The sequence below is a fragment of the Cornus florida genome, unplaced genomic scaffold (assembly GCF_030987335.1).
Source record: "Cornus florida cultivar Cherokee Brave unplaced genomic scaffold, ASM3098733v1 CherokeeBrave_3.0.0_Hap2_Chr11, whole genome shotgun sequence".
Lineage (NCBI taxonomy): Eukaryota > Viridiplantae > Streptophyta > Magnoliopsida > Cornales > Cornaceae > Cornus > Cornus florida.
Window position 1 is genome coordinate 115713071 of NW_026775581.1, and position 26023 is coordinate 115739093.

General features: G+C 37.6%; 2 protein-coding genes across 2 annotated transcripts; both read right to left on the reverse strand.

Moving 5' to 3' along the window:
• Window positions 1–659: 659 nt before the first annotated feature.
• LOC132283976 (U-box domain-containing protein 38-like) lies at window positions 660–2932 on the reverse strand. The gene has a single exon (XM_059786036.1). It carries the CDS (start codon window positions 2568–2570, stop codon window positions 957–959), a length of 1614 nt encoding a protein of 537 aa, XP_059642019.1. The 5' UTR covers window positions 2571–2932; the 3' UTR covers window positions 660–956.
• Window positions 2933–10953: 8021 nt separating this feature from the next.
• LOC132284570 (F-box/kelch-repeat protein At3g23880-like) lies at window positions 10954–12985 on the reverse strand. The gene has a single exon (XM_059786680.1). The coding sequence runs from the start codon at window positions 12652–12654 to the stop codon at window positions 11317–11319; it is 1338 nt and encodes a 445-aa protein (XP_059642663.1). The 5' UTR covers window positions 12655–12985; the 3' UTR covers window positions 10954–11316.
• Between the last annotated feature and the right edge of the window lie 13038 nt (window positions 12986–26023).

Consider the following 26023-nt stretch of genomic DNA (forward strand, 5'->3'; position numbering starts at 1 on the left):
TAGTGAATGAATTATTAAATATATACACAATAAATTTACGTAATAATTTATTTTTTTATAAATTAAATATAGGGAGATTAAATTAATAATGTTAAAAAAATACATTTTAAGAATATTTATTTTAAAAAAGAATAAAATAAAAGAGTGAGCATTTAGTTTGGCAAAATTAATTGGTCCGTGTAATGAAACCTCACTATAGCAACCAATGAGAATGTCGGAAAGCTATTGATCGATTGTGTGTATTTTGTAACCTTAACCTTTTCTTCCTTCTTTCTACTTTCTACTTTCTACGTCAAAATTGTGTGTGTGAAGGAAACTGAATATTAGACCCACCAAAACCTTTTGACTAAATTAGTTTTAATATTTTAGACAATGAAATACTCTCGTTATTTTATTCCACACTCCGTATTAGTCTATTACATTAATAAGAAAAACAGTTGTACCCTGTATACAATATTTGACATAAGAATAATAACATGTTGGGTTGGAGAACGAATGCACATCCATTCCTTTCCTTGAAGATAATAGGTCAATCCCTCCACACCTCTTGTTTTATTTTTAATTACCAAAATTATGAGATATAATGAAATTAGGCTGCCAATAAATATCGTGCATTATGAAACTCCATTACAAGTTATAAATTCGAATAACCTTTGCCAAAGTTCAAAATCCCTCTCACAAAATCTAATATTTACATCATAATTACATTCACAGAAATATAGCGCACAAATAATTACTCATAATTACATTCACAGAAATATAGCGCACAAATAATTATTAAACTAAAAATTAATCACAAAATAGAAAAGAAAATAAGCATGAATATCAACATCATCCACCAATAAATACAACGCCCCTGTACCCAAACAAAACCCCTACTAGTTGGAAAGATTTTTTTTTTTTTAAAAAAAAAAAGAAAAAGAAAAAAAAAAAACAAAAGAGTAAAACAATCAAATTCAAAACTCGGTTGAGTTGGCACCGTACACATTCCTCCCAACTCGGTACCGACTCCGACTCACCCCTCCCTCCATAACCCCTTCCCAATCCACCTCCTCCTCCCCATCCTCCTCCTCGTCCCTCCCTCTCAACGTCACCAGTATCCTCTTCGCCTTCTCCCTTGCCCGCTCGCTTCCTCTCTCTACCACCTCCCTCAACACCTCCGCTGCCCTCGCCTCCCTAGCCAGTCCCTTGAACCTCATGCTTCCGTGACTCAGTGAGTACAACGCGGCTACACAATTCTCCCGAGTCGACTCAGAGGATGACTCGCTCCCCCTCCTTAGCAACCCCACCAGAGTCTCCACCGCGTTCGCGTCAAGCATTGCCGCTCTCCCCTCCTCGCACGCCGCCAAATTGCACAGCACCAGCAGCACTCGCCCTCCGAACTCACCGCCAGGCACCATCGACAACAGCGTCGGCACAGCGCCGAGTTTTAAGAGCTTGGCTCGGTTGCTCTGATTCAGAGTCAAATGGTACAACGCGAACGCCGAGTCGTGCCGAGTCCGATCGCTCTCCGACCTCAGCGCGTGCAACAACGGCTGCAACGCGCCGAGGACGCCCAGGGCCGTCTTGTTATCGTCTTCCAGAGCTAAACTGAAGAGTGCGCCCGCAGCGTGTTCCTGCGACTCAGCCAATCCTCCCTTCAACACGTCGATCACCGGCGGGACGATCCCCGACCGTACGATATTCACCTTGTTGGCCTTCTCGAGCGAGAGGTTGACCAGAGAAGCGACGGCGTTGACCTGCACGCCGTGGTACCTCGACGGGATCAGCAATTTGAGTCCGGCAAGCAAGCGCGGCGTGCATACCGAAACCCTAGCTTCTTCCTTTGTTCTCGTGAGCTTCCTCAAAGCAATCAAGCCTTGTTCTTGCTCGAAGACTTCAGAACTTCTCAGCTTGACCACGAACTCCTCGTCTTCGGAATTAATGTTAGGGTTTAGGGTGTCGTCGGAAGTGATTTCCGACGACGACGAGGCAGAGGAGTAACAGAGGGGTCGAGTTGTGAAAGGAAGAAGTGGAGTCATCGCGCCGTTGGCGATGACCGATTCTTCGGAACTGGATGAGTAGAAGTGACTCGCTCGGTGGTTCACCTCCGTGGCGGCGTGCGAGAACATCACCGCCGGCTTCTCCGCCACCCCTCTCAGCAACTCCCTCTCTGAAACCCTAATTCTCGAATTGTTTACATCCTCTGTTTCTTCCTCTCTGGACGAGTCCATAATTGCACGGACGGTGTCCTCCAGGGAGCTGTAGTCGGGTGGGCGAGGTCGCTCCGCACCAGAGGTGTTGCACCAGCTGAGAATGGTGGATTTGAGGGCCAAATTGGGGATTACTGTATCAAAATCGGGCTTGGAGCCATCGGCTAGGGTTGGAGCAAACCCTAGATTTCGGCAGATTTGGACGGAGTTTCTCTCGAAGGATTGGCCTGAGGAGACGACGACCGGATCGAACATCAACGACCCAGAAATCGGACATACGAATTCCGTGGGAGGATGCTTTTTTTCGAGCTTGGAAGTGGACGAAGACGATGACCTGTGTATGGAGATTTTCCACCGGTGCTTGCCATTACCACCCATCTGCGTACATATAAGTATTTGCACACACTACACAAACACAAACAAGCTCTGTTGATCTATACACTTAAATTTAACGATTACAGTCAGAGCTTGAAGAACTGTTGCTGAGATTGATAGAGCTAGAAGATGAAAATCCAACAACCTTTTAGGGGAATATAGGAATTTCCAAATCGTTCAATCTATATACCCCATGAAGCTCTGAAGTTGGTGAATGAAGACTATATCTTTGAGACCGAGTCCCACAGAGGGAGAGAGAGAGGTGAATTGACTGCGTTGGAAGAAGCAAGACAGAGTGGATCGATCAGATGACGTTTCGCGAAACAACTCTATTGCTTTAGGTTATACAATTACTATGGTCTGCGACGATTAATTTATTGGATTAAACTAGTAGTAACAAATTATAGTCTTCGATTTTGATTTTGATTTTGATTTTCACCTTGCAATAAAAAAATTGATCCCTAAACACAATCCTTTAAACTTTAATTAAAATGTCACGGGTCATGATATCACTTTTACTAATATGCTGCATTTGATTTTGACATTTGATTTTAATTAGTACAAATATGTGTGACTAAAATATGTTAAACACCCTCTCTTTCCTTTACTAAACTTGGGCATTGTTAGGGTTATAAGTGAATTGATAATAGGAGTGTTGGAATGTCAAGCTTCGTTCATTGGAGTATTTTACAGAGTAATTTGTTAATCTAATTCAACCCTCCAAAATAGATTAAAAAAAAACAGATGATTAGATCGGTTCTCGGCTAATTTGTACCTGATTAAATTGGCTTAAAAGTCCGATTAGAACCTTTTGGTTTGGCATTTTAGGAAATGGGCTGGTTTCAGCTACGACATGAGGGTTCTAAAATTAGTTATGACTTATACTAGTTGTCACGTGTTCGGACTAGATGATTTAACATGGGATCCACTTTGATCCGTATGTATGCATGTTAAACCATCAATCAATAAAAAAATGTGTATGTTTATGGAACAAATATACCTAAATATAATTTTTTCATAATTTTATCACATACAGAGTATTTGATAAGTCCATTCACAATTAACTTGGCATCATCATTATAATTCTATGAAACTTAGACGTACCGTTTATCGGTTTATGGGGCAAAATAGTGGGGTTTATTAAAGCTAATTTTGCTTAAGCAGCCAAGCTTGTTACGCGGTCAAATTTGGTTGATAGTTGTAATTAGTGATTGACACGTTTTGTTGTAAGCACTCAATGTCACTGCTGGTCTCCGAATCATGGTGGAGAAGAGAAGAGAAGGATCCAAATTCCAATTATTTTTGTGGCTAAAACTAAAAGTCAAGTGTCTCTATCCCTAATCTTTAATATATCATCCTCACATGGAAAATACCAAAGCATCTGTCCAAAGATGTTACACTTCTTAAAATATCCTACATAGGTAGGTAGAAAAAGGGAAAGGGGTCAGATTTATTCCGACGAAGCAAGAGTAACAATATAATTTATAATGATATAACAATAGGTATAGTGAGTAAAAAAAAAAAAAAAAAAAAAAGGATATAAAATAACCATAGTGAATTCATCAGATGTAGGATATAATATAAAAAAATTCCAGGTTTTGTGCATAATGCACCATTCCTTTCAAACTTGTGCCCCGTCAGTTCTTAATTTTCAAAAAAATGTGTATTTCAGTTACTATTTTTCAGAAAAGATAAAAATAAACACTCCCTATACGCCCTTTTCCTCTCTCCTTCTCTCTTTTTCTTTCCCTATAACTAGATTATTGCTTTTCCTTTTTTTGCTTGTGTCATTATATATTTTATTTATCTATTTAATTTTGTTTTGTGATTTATTATTTAATGAGATTTATTTTATTCTTGTCTCAAACAAACAAACTCCTATAACATTTGGACAAAATCATCATTTTACATGACTAGTATTTCTACTTATTAATTTTTTCTACTAGTATGAGGGCATTATTGTTATTTTAAGTCTTGAGAGAAATATTTGCACCAAATCAATAATATAAGGAATTATAAACTACACATGAATTTTTTTGTACCATATCAATGGTATGCAATTTTTTTTTTTTTTTTTTTTTTTTTTTTTCACTTGACCCATATATATTGAACCACGGAACCTTCTCCCCCATTCGACAACCTTGTCAACACCTCTTATAAATTGTAAAAGATTGAATTACCAAGCGAAAGCACTATATATTATACATGTAGTATACAAATTTTTTTTCTCCACTTGACCCGTATATATTGGACCACAAAATCTTCTTCCCCGTTCGACAATTATATGGTGTTGACATAATTGTCGAATGGAGGAGAAGGTTCATGGTCGTCGAATGGGAAAGAAGGTTCCGTGGTCCAATTTCCTTCTATTTCTCCCGAAGAAAGGTCTGATAATCAACACCCACTATACGCATTGCACATCAAAGTATTAAATATCTATTAATTATATATTAATTTTTATTTTGTTGGGTGCAATGTCTACATTTTTTTAGACACAAATAAATAATTTATAGACACACATATTTATGTTCATGTTTAAGGAAGTGGTGATTGTGTTGTGTATTGCAGTGACAGCAAAGATTGTGTTGATTAATAATTTTATATGAATGACAAAGTCTTGAGGAAGCACAAGAGGGCTTGTCTTATTGGTACTAAAAAGTGGAGATTCTTCCACCAACAATTCAATTATTCTATCCACTTATTTTAAAATGTATGGTAATTAATGGATTCAGCTTAAGTGACACTCCTGTCAACAGAAGAAGTTCACTCAATTAAATCCAAAACTTTTTAGGACACTTGTTATACAAATTTCAATTACAATTGATGCCTCTTGTCTTTTCATCAACAACCGCGCATGTTTATCAACTCATGGGAATTCTAAAATTGGCCATTTTTATTTTCAGTTTTAAAATCTTAAAAATTGAAATCCATGAATTTTGAAAGCATTTTATGTATTAGTTTCTAATAAACTTAAATTTTTTGAAGACTTAAAAAACTGTTTTAGTTAATTAGACAGTTTCTAAACCATTCTTGACATTAAAAAAAAAAAAAAAAAAAAAAATTGTAATAAAGCAAGCATTTTGAATACATTATGGTTATGTTCAACTCATTTTCCGTGTTGTTATTATTTTTAAAATCTTTCACTTAGTGCAAGTGGAAAATCATTGACCTGGAATAAAGTTATGGTGATTTTGGTGCTAAAAAGCTGAAGAGCAGCCAAATACCAAGGGAACTTATTTTTATAGAAGTAGTGTTACAAATTGATATATGTTGCATGTTCTATCACTCTGTTTTTAATATTTTTGTAACTTATAAAGTCATATATACAAACACACACATGGTGCTCAATTTTAAATAAATGGAAGCAACAGGTCACTAGGTTGGAGTATTTGCTATAATTTTATGAATGGGACAATTCCTTCCATAAAGATTGTTGTGTGTCCACAAAAAAAAAAAACTGTTTTCATGTCCATCCAAATTAGCTAGATTTTTTTATGCCGGGCTTCTAAGTTTATGCATACAATTTTTCTATAATTGCTTAATGCATATGAGACGAGGAACGAATGATGAATTATTAAATGTTTTAAAAATCTCGACAGCACAATCAACGATACACAATATATATATTAATTTCAATACATTGCAGCTAGAACATGTTTAACATTGGCTGGTAACATTTTATATAGAGCTAAATTAAGTCTACCAAACTATCAACTTTTGCTTGCTGTTTAAAACTTTAAACCGTAAAGCGTAGTATATCTTATTAGATTTCTTTTGTCTGGTAAAGAATATATATATATATATATATATTAAAGACCCTTACATCGTGTTGTTTGCGAGTTTTGTTGAACTAGATAATGTACAGTCACAAACTAATAACAATGTATATTATATAGACTTACGTATCTGTCATGGAATTAGGTCAGTGTTTCCTACAGTTTTTTCAAGACTTTTGGACACTATCGGAAGACATAATTATATAATGATTGAGCGTTTTTTAATGTATGTTTTAATACTAATCAAATGAATTCTCAAATAATACATTCATGAATCTTTTGGTTACGGCTTGGTCAAAAGGTAAGGAAAATTCAAACTTAAAGGGAAGGTTAATGTGTGTTAATTAGGCTCCAATAAATTGGAAAAGTATGTCTTGCTTCTGTGTCTCAGTCTCACAATTAAATAGCCAAATCTTGTGGATATAAATGATTTTTATTTTTATTTTTTATTTTTGTAATAAATGATCAATTCTTTATGCAGTACCGGTGTCTTGTCACTTGTCAGGCAAGGCTGGATTAAAGATTGAAAGAATGTGTCTCATACACTTCCAAGGTTGGTTCTAGTAAACTCTACTTTGGTCTTTTACTTCTTTACAGATTTTTTTTCTTTTTTTCAAGCAAATAGAAATATTCTATGTTCAATTGTTAATTGTCCAAACATTTATGTGAATTTCTTGATCGAATATCAAGCATAAGAAAATTTTATTTGTTTGTACATGTTACAAATACATGTCGTTCAAATATGAGAATATCGTGTTATGTTTTAGAGTATTATTAAATCAATATTTTAAGTTTGAAATCAGAAAAAATGTAGTTTAAAATTTAAATTAATATTTGTTGATCTTAATTACGCATATCATATTAAATATAAAATTTAAGCTAATTACATTTCATTGCAAAATCTGATTTTGTTAACTAAAGAGACATAATTTTACAAATTAACGATATAATTAATGTTTTAGTATTTCCAGCTTGTTGCTTCACTTTTCAATTCACCAAAATTGTTCTAGATGTTTAATGTTTTTCAACACATAATCGGCTCAATGTGTACTCAGCCTGTGTTTGCTCATGAATCATCCATGACCTCATGAGCTGGTTTTGGAGAATATAATGTATTTTTTTATTTTTATTTTTTTTGTATGCAAAAACAATGTAAAATAGATTTTAAATCTGGAAAATCTGTGAATTTTCCGTTACCATGACATGTCTGTGGATTATTTATAAACATTCTTTCTTTAATAGACCATTAGGATGCATCTCAATCACCCCATAGAACTTCTTGTCTACAAATGAGACATCCTACCTATTTATAGACATTCCTTCATCAATGAACTGCTAAGATGCATCTCAATCAATGGTTAAGATTGCTCCTCTAAAATTCTATACAAAAATATATGCACATCTACAAGCTATTAGTACTTCATACACAATACTATCTACTAGTACTCCATACACAATATTACACCATTCTAAAGTACTATACACTATTATGAAAGTCTCTCAATATAAATTCTCTGCACTAGTCGTGCAACGTCCTACTCGGCCCATTTCACTTGCTAGTTCAACAACTGATGGACAAGTATTTCAACAGTAACAATTGTTTTGCTACACAATAGACTTACCCTTTATATAGACAAAGGTAGCCCTTCTTTCTTTGCTTAGTTAAATGAAATGTCAATCCATAAAAATACTTAATGATTTTTTTTTATAGATTTGGCAAGCATATGGAATAACTAGTGAATTACAACTCTATTGATACAGCTACTGCTGGAGTTTGCAAACAAATAGATGGTGTCCGTCTTTAAATTATGTCACTCAAAAGATTTGTTCCTGGAACACATTTGTTCCATTGATTGAAACTAAGCTTTCCTTGTAAACGAGAGCATCAAATAAGGGTGTTCTTCCTTGAATTCCAAGATATTTAATTTCTTGGTTCAGAGCTATCGTAGAGAAGAAACTCACCATTCTTCCACAAGCTGATCGGTTTGTAGGGCTCTGAAATAGAATCAATAGATAATAATTTAGCCCAAGTCTCCTGAACACCAAATTCATTCAACACCCATATATCATGGACTTGGTCATGGGATGGAGTAAAAGCAACAAGGGCAAAGGACTCATCGAAAGCCACAATAGCTCTAGCAGCTTTATCCTTCCCCAAATATGCAAACCATCACATTTCAAGCAGCTGCGTATCACACAGTCCATCAATTTGCCTTATTTCCAAAAGCTTAAGGTAGTGGAATCCCCAAGGAGAGGCCATGCTGGTTAGCACAAAAGTTTAATGGTTTAGATAACGGTGATCGGTTTAAGCCGATTTGGAGTTTGTAGGAGGTGGCTAACCATGGTGTCCAGACTCTGGTTAAGATTCCTCGAGGGTAATTTTGGAGTTGGAGGGTGGTGGTGGTTTTTAATAGGGTTTGGCACTGCTCAATTAGGTGGAACAAAAGGTATGGCTTGTGAGGGGGGAGAGAGAGAGCGAATATGTAGATGTGTCTGAACCATAATCAGAGTATAAACCAAAAATGAGAAGAAGAAGAAGAAGAAGAAGGAGAGAAGCAAGAGGAAACTAGATGGATACACAAAGAGGAGAGAGGAGACACAGAGAGTCTATGAATACAGTGACGACAAACTGGCCCAATCAAGCTGAGTTCCGTATAGTACATTTGAAAGCCAATTTTCTACAGAGACAGATGGAAAGGGCTATAGATGTGAGTTATAGTTTAGCAAGTGCCCATATAACTAATTCTATATCTTGGATTGATTTATTTTTGCTTGAATCTCTGTTTATGTTTAGGGTTATAGTTTAGCAAGTATCCATATAATTACCATCAAGGCATAGCTCAAGTAGTATATAATATTATGGAATGTTCCATTCTCCAATAGGACAAAAATGGGCTAAGTAATAATTCATCCCATGTCTTTGATTTATGTCTTCTTCTGTGAATCCCTTTTGTTGAAGTTGTTCTACTGCCTAACCCAGTAAATCATATTTTATTTCCACATTTTGATGGGTTCAAATCTTTTCATTTTCTTTTGAAAGTTCAAAAGCATTTACTAATTCTTGTTAATGGAATCTCCTCCTTTATTATTTCCAGTCCAAATTCTGACATGTTTACAAATGGCTGAAAACTGGGAGCTAAATTAGCTAATAGAACATTTTACTGTCCACTATTCTATTTCACTTATAGTTCACTTCATTTTGAATTTTTTCCTTGTATATATAAAAAAATTTAAGTTATGGGTAAACAAAGCATAATATTGGGAACCAAAGTTATAGAGGGTTTTAAACAATGATGAAGACAATTAACAACCAGATATAATCCATATGGACCATTACATGGTTTGCTTACCTCCTAAAAGGGTAGAGGTTTAAATACTTTTAGCATCAAAACTTTGCCACCAACCTCTTTCCTTAAGAAAAGATCATTTGCCCATTCCTTTTTCGAGAAAAAATGACCTAGCCTATGAGTTTTGACACTACTAAGCACAAAATGGCTGTCAACCTCATTTGTTCTTCGAGGAAAACAATATGCAAATTTCTTTTTCTCATTATATATTCTCATTTATGGATACAAGTGGCTGAGAACTGAATACATTTATCAATACCAAGCACACTAATGTTTAGCCATTGATAATAAATTATGATGAGGAAACTCAATTTGTAACCAAAACCTATTAATAATATACAAAATTGCAAACCAATATCCACGTATACCAAGTTGTTGAAATAGTCAGTCAAGACAATCCTCCCACAATACTCTCAATTACTCAAGTTACTAAAAAGATAATCAGTGTGTTCTGAGAGGGAGGGAGGGATATATTATACAAATAGAATTATTGACTTGTACACTCAAGATACTAAAAAGATAATTAGTGTGTTCTGAGGACCTCACAAAGTCAAACAATTACTCAAGTTACTAAATAGATAATCAAGTTACTAATTTAGAGTTAATGGAGGGTAGCCTTCACGGGTGCAAATTCATTAGAAAACATCAAAGGAAAGGGTCACCTAATACCACGCCTTTCCTCTGCCCACCAGCAGACGGTTACAAAGTTGGGCAGTTGATGCAGCTGCTAGAGAAGCAATGCTACAGTTCTGTAGTCAATAGTTTTGGACTAGAAACCAAACTGAATATCAGCCTAACCTAATGATGTCGGAATTGGGCAGACAAGGTAGGTGGAACACAAGGAGAATCTTGAATTCTCTAATTGCAGGGTTTCACAGATGTTCCTTAGTTTTCATATAAACAAATTATGCAGTCCAACTGCAGGATTCCATAGAGCAAGGGCCAACAAGGATATGGGCAATGGCATTGGTGTTGGAAGTGGAGGATCGAGTGAAATGACGTTAGGGTTAGTGACTTAGTGGCAAGAGTGTGCCATGATTTCCAAATGCACCTGAATCTTATCAGAGATTAGATGGGCAGCCTTGACAGAATTTCAATCACCAGGTATTGGACATGTACTTCCTTCTTCTTCTCTTCTTTTTACATTTTCCCTTTTCTTTGTTTAATATTTCTTTGTATTAATTATTTTCCATCACTGCCAGACAAAAGGCAACAAAGGAACCACCACAGATAAAAGAATATCAACCAGAAAACAACCAAAGAAGAGATAAATATAAAGCGGACACACCTGAATTTTTTTTAGTATATATTAGTATGATTAAACTACAAGCTAAAGAGAGTTCTAATGATCTCGATCTAACTTAAAAATGCAGGCCCTTGTGGTTGTGAGTTCAACACAAAAATTGTTGAGAATTAAATAACTCAAAAAGAATATTAGTGCACAAATGGGGATATCATTTTACCTGTTTAGATGAATTGAGGACATAATCTAAACTGGAGTAGTGGAGTTGGAATTGCTTTGATACAGCTACTACTGGAGTTCGCAAACAAATAGATGGTGTCCATCTTTAAATTATGTCACTCAAAAGATTTGTTCCTGTAACACATTTCTTCCATTGATTGAAACTAAGCTTTCCTTGTAAACAAGAGCATCCAATAAGGGTGCTCTTCCTCGAATTCCAAGATATTTAATTTCTTGAGTACCCGATTATAAAAGGCCAGCTGTTCAGAGCTATCGTAGAGAAGAAACCTACCATTCTTCCACAAGCCGATCGGTTTGTAGGGCTCTGAAATAGAATCAATAGATAATAGTTTAGTCCAAGTCTCCTGAACACCAAATTCTTTCAACACCCATATATCATGGACTTGGTCATGGGATGGAGTAAAAGCAACCAGGGCAAAGGACTCATCGAAAGCCACAATGGCTCTAGTAGCTTTATCCTTTCCCACGAAAGCTCCAGGAAATGATGGCACTGGTGTGGTTAGGAACACTTCATTAGACACATCAAACGAAAGGATCACCCCACCAAAGTCTTTTACCACAGCCCACCAGCAGATGATTCTATTGTTCGTGCACGCCAAGCTCCAGCAATTGTGAGTAATTTTAGCAGGCACAATGACATCTAATTTTCTCCAACAATCAGTTTTTAGGGAGTATATCTCAACCTGGAAAGTGGGGTCATAGTTTATGTGGCAACGAAAAACTTGTACAACCTTGTAGTCATTAGATGTTGAATCAAAACCAAGTCCAACACTAGCATTAACAACTCTTGAATTGGGCGGAAGGGGTATGTGGGATACAGGGAGAATCTTGAATTGTCTAATTGCAGGATTCCACAGAGCAATGCTACCCGGTTTTAGACCATATAAGCAAACTATGCCGTCACAAGAACCATGAAGTGCCGGATCACCGAAATGGTAGCCGTTTATGAATGGTGACAGATCAAATTTAACTACAGAAACTGCAGTATCGAGCTTAAGTTTATTAAAGGAGACTAAAGAGAAGATGGGTTCACGTGTATTGCTCTGAAGAGGCCCAAATACCAGCTGGGCAAAACCATCACTTGTGGTTGTGGAGGTTGACGAGCGAGTGTAATTGTTCAAGTGCATTGAGATGAAATTAGGGTTTGTGACAAAAGCATGCCATGATTTGCAGACACATCGGAATTTCATCAGAGATTTCACAGGCAATCTTGAGAGAATTCCAATCACAACATCATCGGGCAAATAAAATTTTCTTCTTCTTTTCCTTCTCTTATTTTTACGTTTTTTCCCCTTTTCCCCATCTGGGTGTGTTTGTGTTTTAGGTATTCCATTTTCAACATTGCGAGGCAAAGTGCATGAACGAAACCACGAAAGACAAAATAATTCAATGAACCAGACAACAACAATGGAGGAAAGAAATACAAACAGACAAGCATGGACTTCTAGAGCTCGAGCCCTCTCTAAGTACACAGCCCACATCTTTGATCTTCCACGGCGAAGTGTTTGGTTCTCGTTCAACCAATGCTGTGAAACTTATTGTGATGTGTTGATTGTATTGATCAATGTTTACTGTAAGGCTATGAAGGGAGAGAGAACTAAAACGATGATCGGAAATTTTTATGGAAGAGGAGAGACGACGAAATATAAAGCAAAAGAGACGGTTCGAAGGTGCGATCCTTGATGTGGGATAGGAGTCCAAGTAGTGGTGGGTAACTGCTCCCACTGTTCATGCCTGGAGTGTGATCGTGATGTACGGATACCGTTGAACACCTTCGTGCTCTGGCCAATTTACATTAATATTGGTCCTAGAATCTATTACATAGCGATCGCAACAATATTGCGACTGTAAACCATGAATATATGATGAAATAAATTATAATTTCTTAAACTATTATTATCATAAATATAAAAACTTAAATATCCACTCATAAGCATTTTATTTAATAAATTTATAATTGTCGTTAAATAAAACTTTAGAATGATGTCAACATTACAAACAAATACATCACTAAATCCAAAATAATCTATTTTGTTTTAATATACAAATAAAATAATAAATAATATAGTAAGATTTTTTTTTAAAAATTGGTATGCTAAATCTCATTACAAAAAGAAATATAATAGAAGTTGTTGTCACTGAGGAGGATTATAATTTATAGTTCAAGGAAAAGACTCTAAAGAAGAGAAAAATCGTGACAAGAATTATAATAGAATTCACCAGAAGCACTAACTCACTAGGCCAGGTTAAAGACTTAGCTCGGTAACATTTTCAGTTTTGATATTTTGAAGTCTTTTATTTATTTTATTTATTTTTTAATGGCAATAAAATCAATTTGATAACTTTATTTTGACTTTTTACATTTCAAAAGTTTTGAAAATTAGTTATTGTTTAAATGTTTATTGTTTTGAAAGACATGCCTATTTGCTAAGTGTATACGTGTTTAAATTGTGATACATGTAAATAAAGTGTTTATGTTAATTGCAAGCATGCCATATATGATGGGGCGGAAAGTATGAGATATACGATGGTGGCGAGAAGTAAGCACGGTCAATGCAATTTTCTTTTATGTTAATGTGACAAATAATGAGCATGGTATTGTGGTTTTGTCCATTTTGTATACGTGCATATCTATATTTTTATGTGTTTATACGGTCGAGCATGGGATGGTTGTGTGGATTTTGACCTGAGTTGGTAAAAAGCTCGGTTGCTCAGTTCTTATCGAATGGATGGCTTGGTCTATTAGCTCGTGGATTGAGCTATTTGGTGTGTAGATATTTTTATCCTCTTGTTGCATTTTGTGTGGTGCTTAGAGCACGACCTCGAACGGGTTGTATTTCAAGGCATTGTGACCGTGTCGTGTGTGAGTTTCATGTTTTGGCGTGTGGGTTCTAGTGACCACGGAGGTCTGGTGTGCGAGTGAGGGCTTTGGTATGGCTATAAGATGTTGGTGTTAGTGACTTGGGTTACGGTTTGGTGCGGAGGTTCTTATCGAACCGATCGTGGTAAGTGTGATTAAGATTGTTTAAGTCACGAATGTAGTTTACGAGTTGTAAATGTGTATCTTGTGGTACGGTCTAAGGAAACGTGTTGATCCTGACTGTCATGGGGACTTGTTGGATTTTGAATGTCTAGGGTGATTTAGGACCGGTTGTCGGATGTGGATCATTTCATGGTCTTAAAGGAATCTGTTTTGGAGACTAGTTTATCGAGGAGTGATTCTCATTTAGGATTGTTACGGGAACGTGTTGCGGGTAATCGACTTTCGGTGAGTCGGTTGCATTGCTTAGTTGATGAGCGGGGTTTTGGGTTAGCACGGCTATCTAGAGGGTCTCGAGGTGAGGTATAATGGTTAGTTTTAGTCGTATAGCGCAGGATTGTACTATAAGGCATGTTGTTTGAGGTTATTGAAGTGCTCGGTTGTTGCGGATGAAGTGATCGATAGTAAGTGTGTGTTACCAAATGGACTGTGTTTTAAATGTTGGAAGTTGCGGGTTGGGGTTATATTTTAAATTGTGTCTGACGTATCAGGAGATAGTGCTTGGTGTTTGAGGATTCGGAAAAATAGACTGGTTATAAGAATGATTGGGACGAGGTTGATCTTGTAGGTTTAGTTGGTAGACCATTTGACTTTTGTTGGGGCCAAAGGTGTTCTGAGGAACAGTGCGGAGAAGAAATGATGATGTTGAACCTAATGTGTGAAGTTTCCTTGGTTAGGCACGTAGATCGCATTAGAAAGAGTGGTTTAAGTAGTTAGTTAGGCGTTTGTGAATGATTGCATCGTTAATGATTTTAAGGAGACAATTGGGTGTTGAGCATTCCGGATCTTGTCCTCATTTTGTTCGAGGATTTGTTGGCATGGCATTGTTGTATGGAGATTCTTTTCTAGTGGTAAATAGTGATTGTTATGGGGAGTATCGAAGGTTGTGTTTGTTCTTTTGTTACGATGATATTATCTTAAGGATGTTCAAGGAAAAACTCCTTTAGTAGTGACTTGATGATCCGATGGGATAAGAGGTTTGAACTGTTGTTGGAATGAGTGACAGTGGAGGTGTTATGGTGTCATGGTGTGATGTTTAGTGTTGATGAGCATGATAGTTTAAGGTATGATCTGAGGATGGATTAGAAATTATAAGCTGTTGTTATGTGCTGATAGGTAGGTGATGGGATTGTGCGCTAGTTGAGGCGATTGCAGATAGATGAGTTTTTAGAACCAGTGAGAGCGGTGTTGCTAGATAGGCCTTTTTTTCTTTTGAATAGTTAGTGGGTTGTTGTGACCGAGGTCATGGGTCTTGTGTGTATGGTGGTTGAGGCAGTGTCGCTTTCAAAGGGTAGAGGTGGAATGGATGATCAGGTGTCATTGTATTGCATAGAGTTTCTTATTAGGAGATTATTGGGTAGGATGGGACGCGGTGTCCAATATGCAATGATGGTTTCTAGTGTTAGTATGTTAAGGGTGTTGGTGTTTTTATCTGATTGGTCTTGGTTAACATAGTGTTGCGGAGAAGAGTGTGCGAGGTTTCTGTGTTGATAGAGTGTGACGGTTCGTTAGTGGCGAGGTCGCCTAGAATCGGGATCGTAGTCCCATATATGTTTTCAGTTAGTTATTTCCTTGTGTATAGGAAGTTCACTTCATCTGAGGTGAGATTGGGTGTTCATGGCTGGACGATTGGTGAGTAACGTGTGATAGGGTGTCGAGTGCATTCAAGTACGAGTTGTCAGTCTTTTGTGAGAGTGGGGTTCGTTACCCTTTCCACTTGTTCTAGTCCTGGCAAGGACATCTTTTGTCATAAGTCTTGTTCTCCCTTTAGGAGTGGTGTGCGTTCGTGGGTGGACGGACCTGTGTGTAGTTTGTTATGTTGTTAGGGTTTAATGGTAGAAACTCTGATAAAAAGGGGTCGACTCACTCCCTCGGAGGGAGGTGGAGTCTTGGGTTTCTGTAGTGCCTGTTTTGAGTGTGGTTTTGACTGGTGGTGTGTGAGGCACGAGCTGTCTAATAGGGATTGTATGTTTTCAGTGTCAGGTACTGGTGGTGGCCGCAAGGAATTTGTCATGAATGAAAGATTGAGGATGATTAGGTGATGTGATGTGACTTATGTATTCAAATATTTTTATAGGTGATTGATTCTAGCAATGTCTTGGGGACAGGTGTTGGTATTGTTGAATATTATGCAGTTGGAGAATAATTATGGGATTCCATTGAGGATAATAGGAATAATTGATTCTGGTTTTGAGATCTCAGGTATAAGATAGTTGTATTGTGTGTTTTGACGAGGTCAGAATTGAATCGAATGATATTTTGAAGGTCAATGATTGTTTCGAGTTGTCATAAATAGTGAAAGTATGGTATTGGGTGTTGTGTCAATGTGAGGGTGTGGATTCAGGAAGTTGTCTCGGGTGACGAGGTGTGTTAGGTGGAACCAAGTGTCCAATCCGCTTCATTATTAAAGATCTGGTTTTGAGGATTTGAGTCCTGGGCACAGGAGGGTACGCTCTATCGGTTTGGTGGCTCATGATTGTATAATTGTTGGGAGATTCATCATTTAGTTATCTTGAGGTTGATCAGTATAATAATTGCCCGTTAGTGTAGTTGGTGGTCGTTGTATGATTTTGTAGTCATATAGCCGTATGTTGGATGGCAAGTGTTGGTCTGACTGAAAGGTGTAGGTCTGAGTTTGAGTCTGATTGTGTGGTGGATAGGGTTCCTTGTCTGTGACTTATGTGTCTTTTAAAGGGATGAGTTGAGATAGGATGTTGTCATGTTCAGGAGTATTGCGACCATTCTTCTTTCGAGCCTTGTGTAGCAGTGTAACGGGGACCAGTGTTGGTTTTAAGTCCAGTGTAGAATTCAGCGGGTTTTGTGTATGATGTTATGAGTGATGAGTACCCTCATAAGAAGGTGATCATTGGGTTTTCTGGCGGCAGAGTGTGATTGCATGTTAGCGCCGGTGTTAAAGACAATATGGTTATTGAGTTCTTAGTCTCCGGGTTTTGTGAGGTGTTTTCGAAAAGTGTGTGGCTGTGAGCCTCCTTCTTTTAACGAGGGTAGATTTCGAGGATGAAATCTCTTTAAGGAGGGTAGATTGTAATATTTCTGAATTTTTCCATTTTCTATTTTTTTTGGGAATTTTTCGTTCATGCAAGGGTATTTTTGTCTTTTCACATTTTGCGAACTGACACCGTGGAGTGTGCCGGTTATATCCGAGAGTTGATTGGGGCATTTCATTGAGTCCGGGACTCTTTGAAATGCAAGGATGGTCATTTTTGTTTTTTTCAGTTTTTCGGGCCGGACGGTCCCGTGTGGGACTGTTGCCGAAATTGTTGCATACGGGTATTTTGATTGGGTCTATTTGCACCATATCTATTTTTATTTATTGTGTTTTGAGTAATTGCAAATTACATGTGTAATTATGTGTGTGTGTGGTGTAAATTAAAAATAAAAAGGAAAAAGGAAAAATAAAATAAAAATGGTGGGACCCATCAATATCAAACTTAATGCCATGAGACCATGTTTGGTCTCCATTCTCTCTTCTCCCCGCTGGTTTTCTCTCTCTGCTCTTTACTTTCTTTTCTTTTTCTTTTTTAATCAAAGCTTTAGAGTTTGATTTCTCCACCAATCCTTGGAATTTTTAGAAGCCGTTTGCGGCAAATTGAGGCCCATAACGAGATCTTTAAGTTAATCAGAGCAATTTTGTGTTTGGTGTACTCTAGGAGAGTTGAAATCTAGGGCACAAATTGGAGCTTTTGGCTTAGATTGAGGTAGGGGTCTCTAATTCCCATTTTTCTTGCACCTTTGTGAATTTTCTACTATAATCCATGTTAAATATGTTTAATTTGAGTTGATTATTTTTTAAAAAGTGATTTACTTGGGTATGTGAAGCATGTTATTGGGTGTATTGTTGGATTTGTATAGAAAATATGTTTGAATGTTAATTTTCTATACTTATTATGTTGTTAAATTGGTTAGAAATGATATATGGAAGCTTAGGAAAATTTCCTTAGAATTACTTGTCATGGTTCATTATTGATTTCTATATGTTATTGTGTTGACAAAATTGTTAAAAATGATACATGGAAGCATATGGAAATTTTCTAAGAATTATTGTAAAGTATGCTTAATATGTTAATTTTCTCATGCCTATGATGCTTAATAAATTATTGGAAATTTTATGTGGAAGTATGTTAATTGTGTGATTATAATTCTCTCAATTTCCATAATATTAAAAAGACATGTGATATGCATTCATAGCATGTGCATGAAAAATGGTACAATGATTTGATAAGAATGAAAACGGGGATTTTTGGAGAGAATTTGATGAAATAGTTTTGAGAAAACTCGGTCGCCGCGGAGTCACCAAAGGGCCGATGTGTTAATATAGCCTAGAGTGAACTAGGGAGATTGCCCTAGCGTGGTTGAGCTATCTGGGCCCCAAATGACGCTGTGGAGGTACCAAAGGTCAGGGACAGTAGCCAATCATTCTCTCGTATCGCTGCGGAGTCACCAAAGGGCGGGTTATATTAACAGTTTGTGAAATGATGGAAGTTTTCTGAAAAATGGGGAGTGACATGCATGATATTGCATTCATGGCACGACATTCTTTTGTTTTAGACTTGAAAATGTATATTGTATTTTTTCCCGGCTTTGTATGACCCCGTTCCCTATTGTCCTATTCATTATTTGGATTGACGGGACTACAAGAGGTGGGTCTTAGGCGTTACCTACTGAGCAATTTGCTCACCTCATTACATTTAACATTTTTCAGGACACGGATGGCAAGTGGCGGACGACGCTCCTCCACAGGGTTTAATAGGTTAGTAGACCGTTTTGACATACTTTGTAGCTATAATCTCATTTTATTATTACTTATTTTTTTTATAAATCCGAAATGACACGTATAATATGTATTGATATAGGAAAGAATGATGTTGTCTCTAGTTGACCTCGGGTTCGGTAAAGGACCCATCTAACGGTTCGGACCTACGGGTTTAGGTCGTTACACACACTTTAATCTCCATTGGTGAGACGGTGAAAGATTGGACCTTGCATGTAGATGGAGGTCTACGGTTCAGGGATTTGCTAGTTGTTCCCACAGTTTGTTGTGAGGACGTTCTACGGGAGTTCCATACTTCCCGCTTTGCAGTTCATCCAAGAGGTACCAAGATGTATCACAATTTGAAACGTCAATATTGGTGGAACATGATGAAGAAAGATGTTGCATAGTTTGTGGCTAAGTGCCTTACTTATCAGTAGGTGAAGGCCGAGCATCAGAGACCAGTAGGTTTGTTGTAGCCATTGCCTGTAGCACAGTGAAAATAGGAACAGATTGCTATGGATTTTGTGACAGGTCTTCCTAAGTCTCGGAGGAGCAATGAAGCCGTATGGGTCATCATTGATAGATTGACCAAGACGGTTCACTTTTTGCCTATTAAGGCAACAGATGATGCGGAGGCACTTGCTGTGCTTTATATGAATGAGATTGTAAGGTTACATGGAGTTCCTATAACCATTGTTTCGAACAGGGATGCCAAGTTCACCTCGAAGTTCTGGGAAGGACTTCAAGCAGCGTTCGGTTCAGCGTTGCATCTTAGTACGGCATTCCATCCACAGACGGACGGCCAGTCGGAGCGTACCATCCAAATCTTGGAGGATATGCTTCGGGCATGTGTGCTTGATTTGGGAGGTAGTTGGGAGGTTCACTTTCCACTTATTGAGTTTGCCTACAACAACAGCTATCAGGCGAACATTGAGATGGCTCCATTTGAGGCGTTGTATGGCAGACTTTGTAGGTCTCTAGTATGTTGGACTGAGGTAGGCGAGACAACCGCCTTAGGGCCCGACATAGTACTTGAGACTACTGAGAAGATTAAGCTAATCAGACAGAGATTGCTCACAGCTCAGAGCTGACAGAAGAGCTATGCAGATAGGCGGAGACGACTGTTATCTTTTGAGGTGGAGATCATATTTTTCTACGGGTTTCTCCACAAAAGCGATTGATGAGATTCGGGAAAAGTGGCAAGTTGTCGCCACGATTCATTGAACCGTTTGAGATTTTGGACCGTGTATGAGAGGTTGCCTACAGACTTGCTTTGCCACCGCAGATGGACAGAGTTCATAATGTTTTTCATATGTCGATGTTACGGAAGTATGAACCGGATCTATCTCACGTTCTGGATTGGGACCTGTTTAGATCCTTGACACACGGCAGAGGGTATTAAGGGATAAGACGATACCGTTAGTGAAAGTTCTTTGGAGACACCACGGAGTCGAGAAAGCTACTTGGGAGCTTGAACAGGAGGTTCGCTCCAAGTACCTAGCGCTATTTTCTTCCCTAGGTATGGCTTGATTTCGGGGACGAAATCCTTTTAAGTTGGGGAGATTATGATGTTTCTAATATTTGGCATTTTTCATTTTTTTGAAAATTTTGTTGTTGCGAGGGCATTTTCGTCTTTTGTCATTTTGCATACCAGACACTGTAGGTGTGCCGGGTGTGTCGGAGAGTTGGATGGGGCATTTCATTGAGTTCAGGACTCTTTGAAATGTAAGGGTGATCATTTTGACATTTTTCAATTTTTGGGGCCGGACGGTTCCGTGTAGGACCCGCTACCGGAATTGTTGCATATGGGGATTTTAATTGGATTCAGTTGTATCATATTTATTTTATTTAATGTGTTATATATGGTTATGATTTAATGTATGTGTGTGTGTGTATATATATATATATATATATATATATATATATATATATATGTTGTGTGTTGTGTAAAATAAAGACAAAAAGAAAAAGGGAAAAAAAAAAAAATGGAAATGGTGGGACCCACCCTTAGGCCATTTAAGGCCAAAGAGACGATGTTTGATCTCTATTCTCTCTTCTCTCTCACTGGCCTCTATCACCTCACTCTTCTTGTTCCATTTTCTTTTTCTTTTTATATTAAAACTTCAAAGTTAGATCTCTCTCTCAATACTTGGTAATTTTAAGTGCCGTTTGCGGCAAATTGAAGCTCACGGCGAGATCTACGAATTGATCGGAGCCAATCTTCATTTGGCCACCATTTGGGGGATCTCTAATCCTAGGGTTTGAGGTGAAAATTAGGACTTTTGGCTTAAATTGAGGTAGGGGTCTCTAATCCTCATTTTCTTACACCTTTGTGAGTTTTTCTATTATAATTGTTATCAATCATGCTTAATTTGAATTGATTATCTCTTAAATAAATTTAATTGTGTATATGAAGCATACAATTATGTGTATTTGTTGATCTACATGGAAAACATGCCTAATTGTTGATTTTCTATGCTTATTGTGCTCATTAAATTGTTAGAAATTGTTATGAGGAAGCATGCTAATTGTGTAACACTAGTTTCCTTAACTTTCATAGTATTAAAAAGGCATGTGATATGCATTCAAAGCATTGGGCATGAAAAGGTGAAATGATTTGAGAAAGATGAAAAAGGAATTTTTGGGGAGAATTTGATAAAACGATTTTTGAGAAAACACGGTCGCCGCGAAGTCACCAAAGGGCCGATGTGTTAATATAGCCTAAAGGGAACTAGGGAGATTGCCCTAACGTGGTTGAGCTATCTGGCCTAAAATGACACCGCGGGGGTACCAAGGGTTAGGGACAGTAGCTAATCATTCTCTTGTGTCGCTGCAGAGTCACCAAAGGACGGGTTATATTAACAGTTTGTAAAATGATGATGTTTTAAGAAAATAGGGAGTGACATGCATGACATTGCATTCATGGCACGACATTTACTTGCTTTGAATTGGAATTGATGATGTATTTGGCCCGACTTAGCATTCCCCCGCTTCTTATTCCCCTATTCATTTGTTTGAATTCACAGGGTCACAAGAGGTGTGTCTTAGGTATCACCTACTGAGCAAAATTGCTCACCCCAATTTATTTAACATTTTTTAGAACCCGGAAAAGAAGTAGTGGATGCCGACCTCCCACATGTATAAAGAAGACTAAAAGCTTATTTTGTGCCTTTTGTATTTTTGCCACACTTATGCAAAGTCTCAAACTTTAGGAAAATGTATTTATTTTTGCTAACCATGGATGTGTATTATTACTATGACACTTGATTGTAAATAATGTAAATTTGAGACTAAGCGAACCTTTCATGATAAATGGGGCAAGCTATGTATATTTAAAATCTCCAATTATTGTCTATTCTTTGCCGTAAATTCGGAAATGGGTTGCAAACAGGCTTGGTATAGGTTGAGAATGTCAAAGCACAGCCAGAAAAACTCATTTCTAGTGAGTTCAGGGTTCAGAGGCCATGTTTCGACCGGCTAATCCTCACCATCAGCGACCGAAACTCCATGTTCGGCCGACAGAACCTCCATTGTCAGCCGACTGATGCAGGCTACAGTGAAAGTCCCGAGAGCAAATTTTCTCCCCATCATTTCAGCCGACTGACCCTGTTGGTCAGCCTGCTGATCCTGCCTTGTCAGCCGACCGATGAAGGCCCATCAGCCGGCTAATCATTCCCTTTGACCTGTATTCACTTGACTTTCCTTAAAACTATGTATGTTGAGTTGTTCAGATAATTCTGATGGGCTCGTATGACAGGTGTGGACACTGGAACTAGGTGGTATGACCTAGTTGACCTTGGGTTCGGGTAAGGACCCGGGTAACGGTCCGGACCCATGGGTTCAGGTCGTTACAGCCTTTGAGAAGCTTAATGGAAGAACTGGTTTTGTCAAGCAGGAATTTGAAAGTGTCAATTTTGGATCGACCCATAAATACAGGGAGACCAAGATACTTGTTGCACCACCTATTTTCACCAATCCTAAGGATTCTACTACATTGAATTTTGATGGAGGGAGAAGTGTTGGGGCTGAAATAGACTCCATATTTACCAAAATTATTATTTTTGCCTTGTGAGGGATTCATAATCTTGTAGAATTCTCTTCAACTGGATGGCCTCAGATGGAGATGCATGACAAAAAAAAAAAGTATCATCGGTGAATAAGAGATGAGAGAGAGGAACAAGGTCTCTAGTTAGAGAGACTCTATTGATAAGATGCTGATTAGAGGATAAATTAAGGAGTTGGGAAAGACCTTCAGCACATAAAAGGAAAAAGGTAAAGAGAGAGAAGGTCACCTTATCGAAGACCTCTGGATGGGTGAATAAAACACCCTGGCTCTCCATTAATGTTGATGGAATAAGTGACTGATGAAATGTATGACATGATGAGGTTGACCCAGTGGTTGTCAAAGCCCAGCTTAATAAAAAAGGCAGAAAAAAATGCCATTCAACCTGATCAAAAGCTTTGGCCATATCCAGCTTGGTAGCCATAAAACAAGTGCCACTATTCCTTTTGGATTTGAGGTAATGAAAAATTTCATAAGCCATAAGAGTGTTATCATGAATGGATCTAGATGGGATAAAGGCACTCTGGTTTGGACTGATAAGGTTATGAAGTAAAGGTTTGAGGTGGTTAACCAAAACCTTAGAGAATATCTTATAGGAAACATTGCACAGGGATATGGGGTAAAAGTGGGTGATCTGCGTAGGATGACATTGTTTAGGAATGAGAGTAATGTTAGTGTGATTCCAGCTACAGGATAAATGACCAATAAGAAGGAAATAATTAAAGGCTGAAACCATGTCTGATTTTAGAACCTCCCAATTAGATTGAAAAAAGAGAGGGGCAAATCCATCCTGGCCGGGGGCTTTAAAGGGATCCATACCATCAATAGCCACCTTGAGTTCATCAGATGTTGCAAGTTGGAGAAGACTGTGATTCATGTCAGCATTAATCTTGGGAGTTATAGAATCCTAGAATAATTGATGAGGAGATGCAGGCGAAGACGAGAAAAGATTGTCAAAGAAGGATTCGACAATGAACTGAATAGCCTCATTGGAGTCCTTCCAGTGTCCAATGTGATCCTCTAATCCGAGAATTTTATTCTTCTTATATCTAATCAGAGCCTTCTGGTGGAAGAAACGAGTGTTTTTGTCACCGTGATGCAGCCATGCAACTCTGGATTTCTGTTTCCAATGAAGTTTTTCATTACGCCATGCAATAGATAAATCTGTTTCGAGACGGAGGCACTCACTTCTGTTGGGAGAAGGTTGAGCTTTCAAAGCAGCCAATTGGGATTGCAAGAGCCTGATATGAGACTGAGATTATTGTGCTTGGAACGACTCCAGTGTTTGAGACGATTCTTGCAAGTCTTGAGTTTTTCTTTAAATTGGAACATCGAGGAGCCCGAGACTGGTTTATGCCAAGACTGAGAGACAAGAGGTTTGAAGTCTTGATCTTTGTAATACCCCTAGTTTTCAAAAGGATAAAATGGGAATGGGAATTTAATTTTCAATTTTGATTTGTATTTCATTTTTTTTTTTAATTTAATAATTGGACTTATTTGTTATTTGTTTAGCTTAATTGTCTTTATTTGCCTAATTGATTTATTACTATTTGTATGTGTTTAATTTAATTGTTGAATTGAAATTGTTTTAATTTAAATTATCTGATTAGTTTTTGGTTTTACTGTAATTGTTTTATTTGTGAGTTAATTTAAATATTTGATTAATTTATGGTTTAAATGGATTATTTGTTTTATTTGGTTTTATATATAGTGTAAATTTAGGGTTTTCTTTTGTGAGTTTTAGCCGTCACATGTTAGGATTGGAATTAGGGTTAGGGTTTTATAGACGGCTATATATATTTATGTTCTTTTATGTCTGTTAGGAAAAAAAAAACCCTATTCACGAAATAGTTTCTTTTAGAGGAAAACAGAGAGAGTCTCGGAATATAATCTGTGAGGCTAAAGGAGGAAGACTGGAGGAAGAACAGATGGGCTGCTTCTGGATGGAACCAAGAAGCAATAGAGGAAGGGAACTGTGAGCAGAGCAGAGGGGAAACAGACTTAGAGAATTCTGAAACTTAAATTTAGAGACGACGCTTAAGGTTTCACACCGAAATCTAAAGGCAAGTTTCAGTCTATTCCTCTCCTGTAAACTTGTGTTCTGTGCATCTTATATAGACTCCAGGAACTTAAATAAACTTTTAAAAATAGACTTTATTCATGCTTGGTGTTTTCTGAAATCTGTTCTGCGTTTTAAGTTTAAACTTATTCTTGCATAAACTGTGTGTGTAGTTTAAGTTTTGTTTGTCAATTGGTTCACATTGGGATAGGAGGAGTCTCTAGGGATTTAAGAGCATTAATGGAACCTTAAAAATCTTAAAAAGGTCTGGAATAGAACACTGGATTTCGCCGGAAGCATAGACGGCAACCGGACGAAGCAGAGACGAAGCAATGGAGCAGAGACGGCTCTCAGGGGAAGAGAGCCGGCTCCCTAAATGAGGGAGCCGGCTCTCCATGAGGGAGAGCCGGCTCTGGAAGATGAAGAGCCGGCTCTCATGGGGGGGAGCCGGCTCCTTTGAACAGAAACCCCTCCGGGGGTATTTCTGGTGATTTTTTATACTTCAGGGGCAAAAGGGTAATTTTGGAGTTTCATGGGGGTTCTTAAATGGTGTACAAAGGATGTTTAAGACCTAAGATGTATTGATTCAGGTCATGGGAATGGACAACATAAATTTTTAAATAAAAATGTTCAATACTGTCAAGAAGGAAGGAGAACTGGAATCGTTGGTTGGCTAGCAAATTAAATGAACTGCTATAAAGGTAAGTGTTAGGAATTTATACCAATGATATAAATGACATTTTTCAGTTCCAAGAGGGTTGTTTATGCTATGGTTAGGGTCGTCATGTAATTTTAATTGATAGGTTGCATGCCGACAGGAGTTGTAGGAGTTTTAGTTGCTAGCTTTATTTTAGCGAACTAAATGGACTTGTATGGGAATACTTTTGGGGTTTCATAAGATCTACTTCGGGTAG

What these genes read in the sequence shown, in the direction of transcription:
- LOC132283976 (XM_059786036.1), bottom strand. Translation starts at nt 2,570, where the DNA reads ATGGGTGGTAATGGCAAGCACCGGTGGAAAATCTCCATACACAGGTCA.
- LOC132284570 (XM_059786680.1), bottom strand. Translation starts at nt 12,654, where the DNA reads ATGTGGGCTGTGTACTTAGAGAGGGCTCGAGCTCTAGAAGTCCATGCT.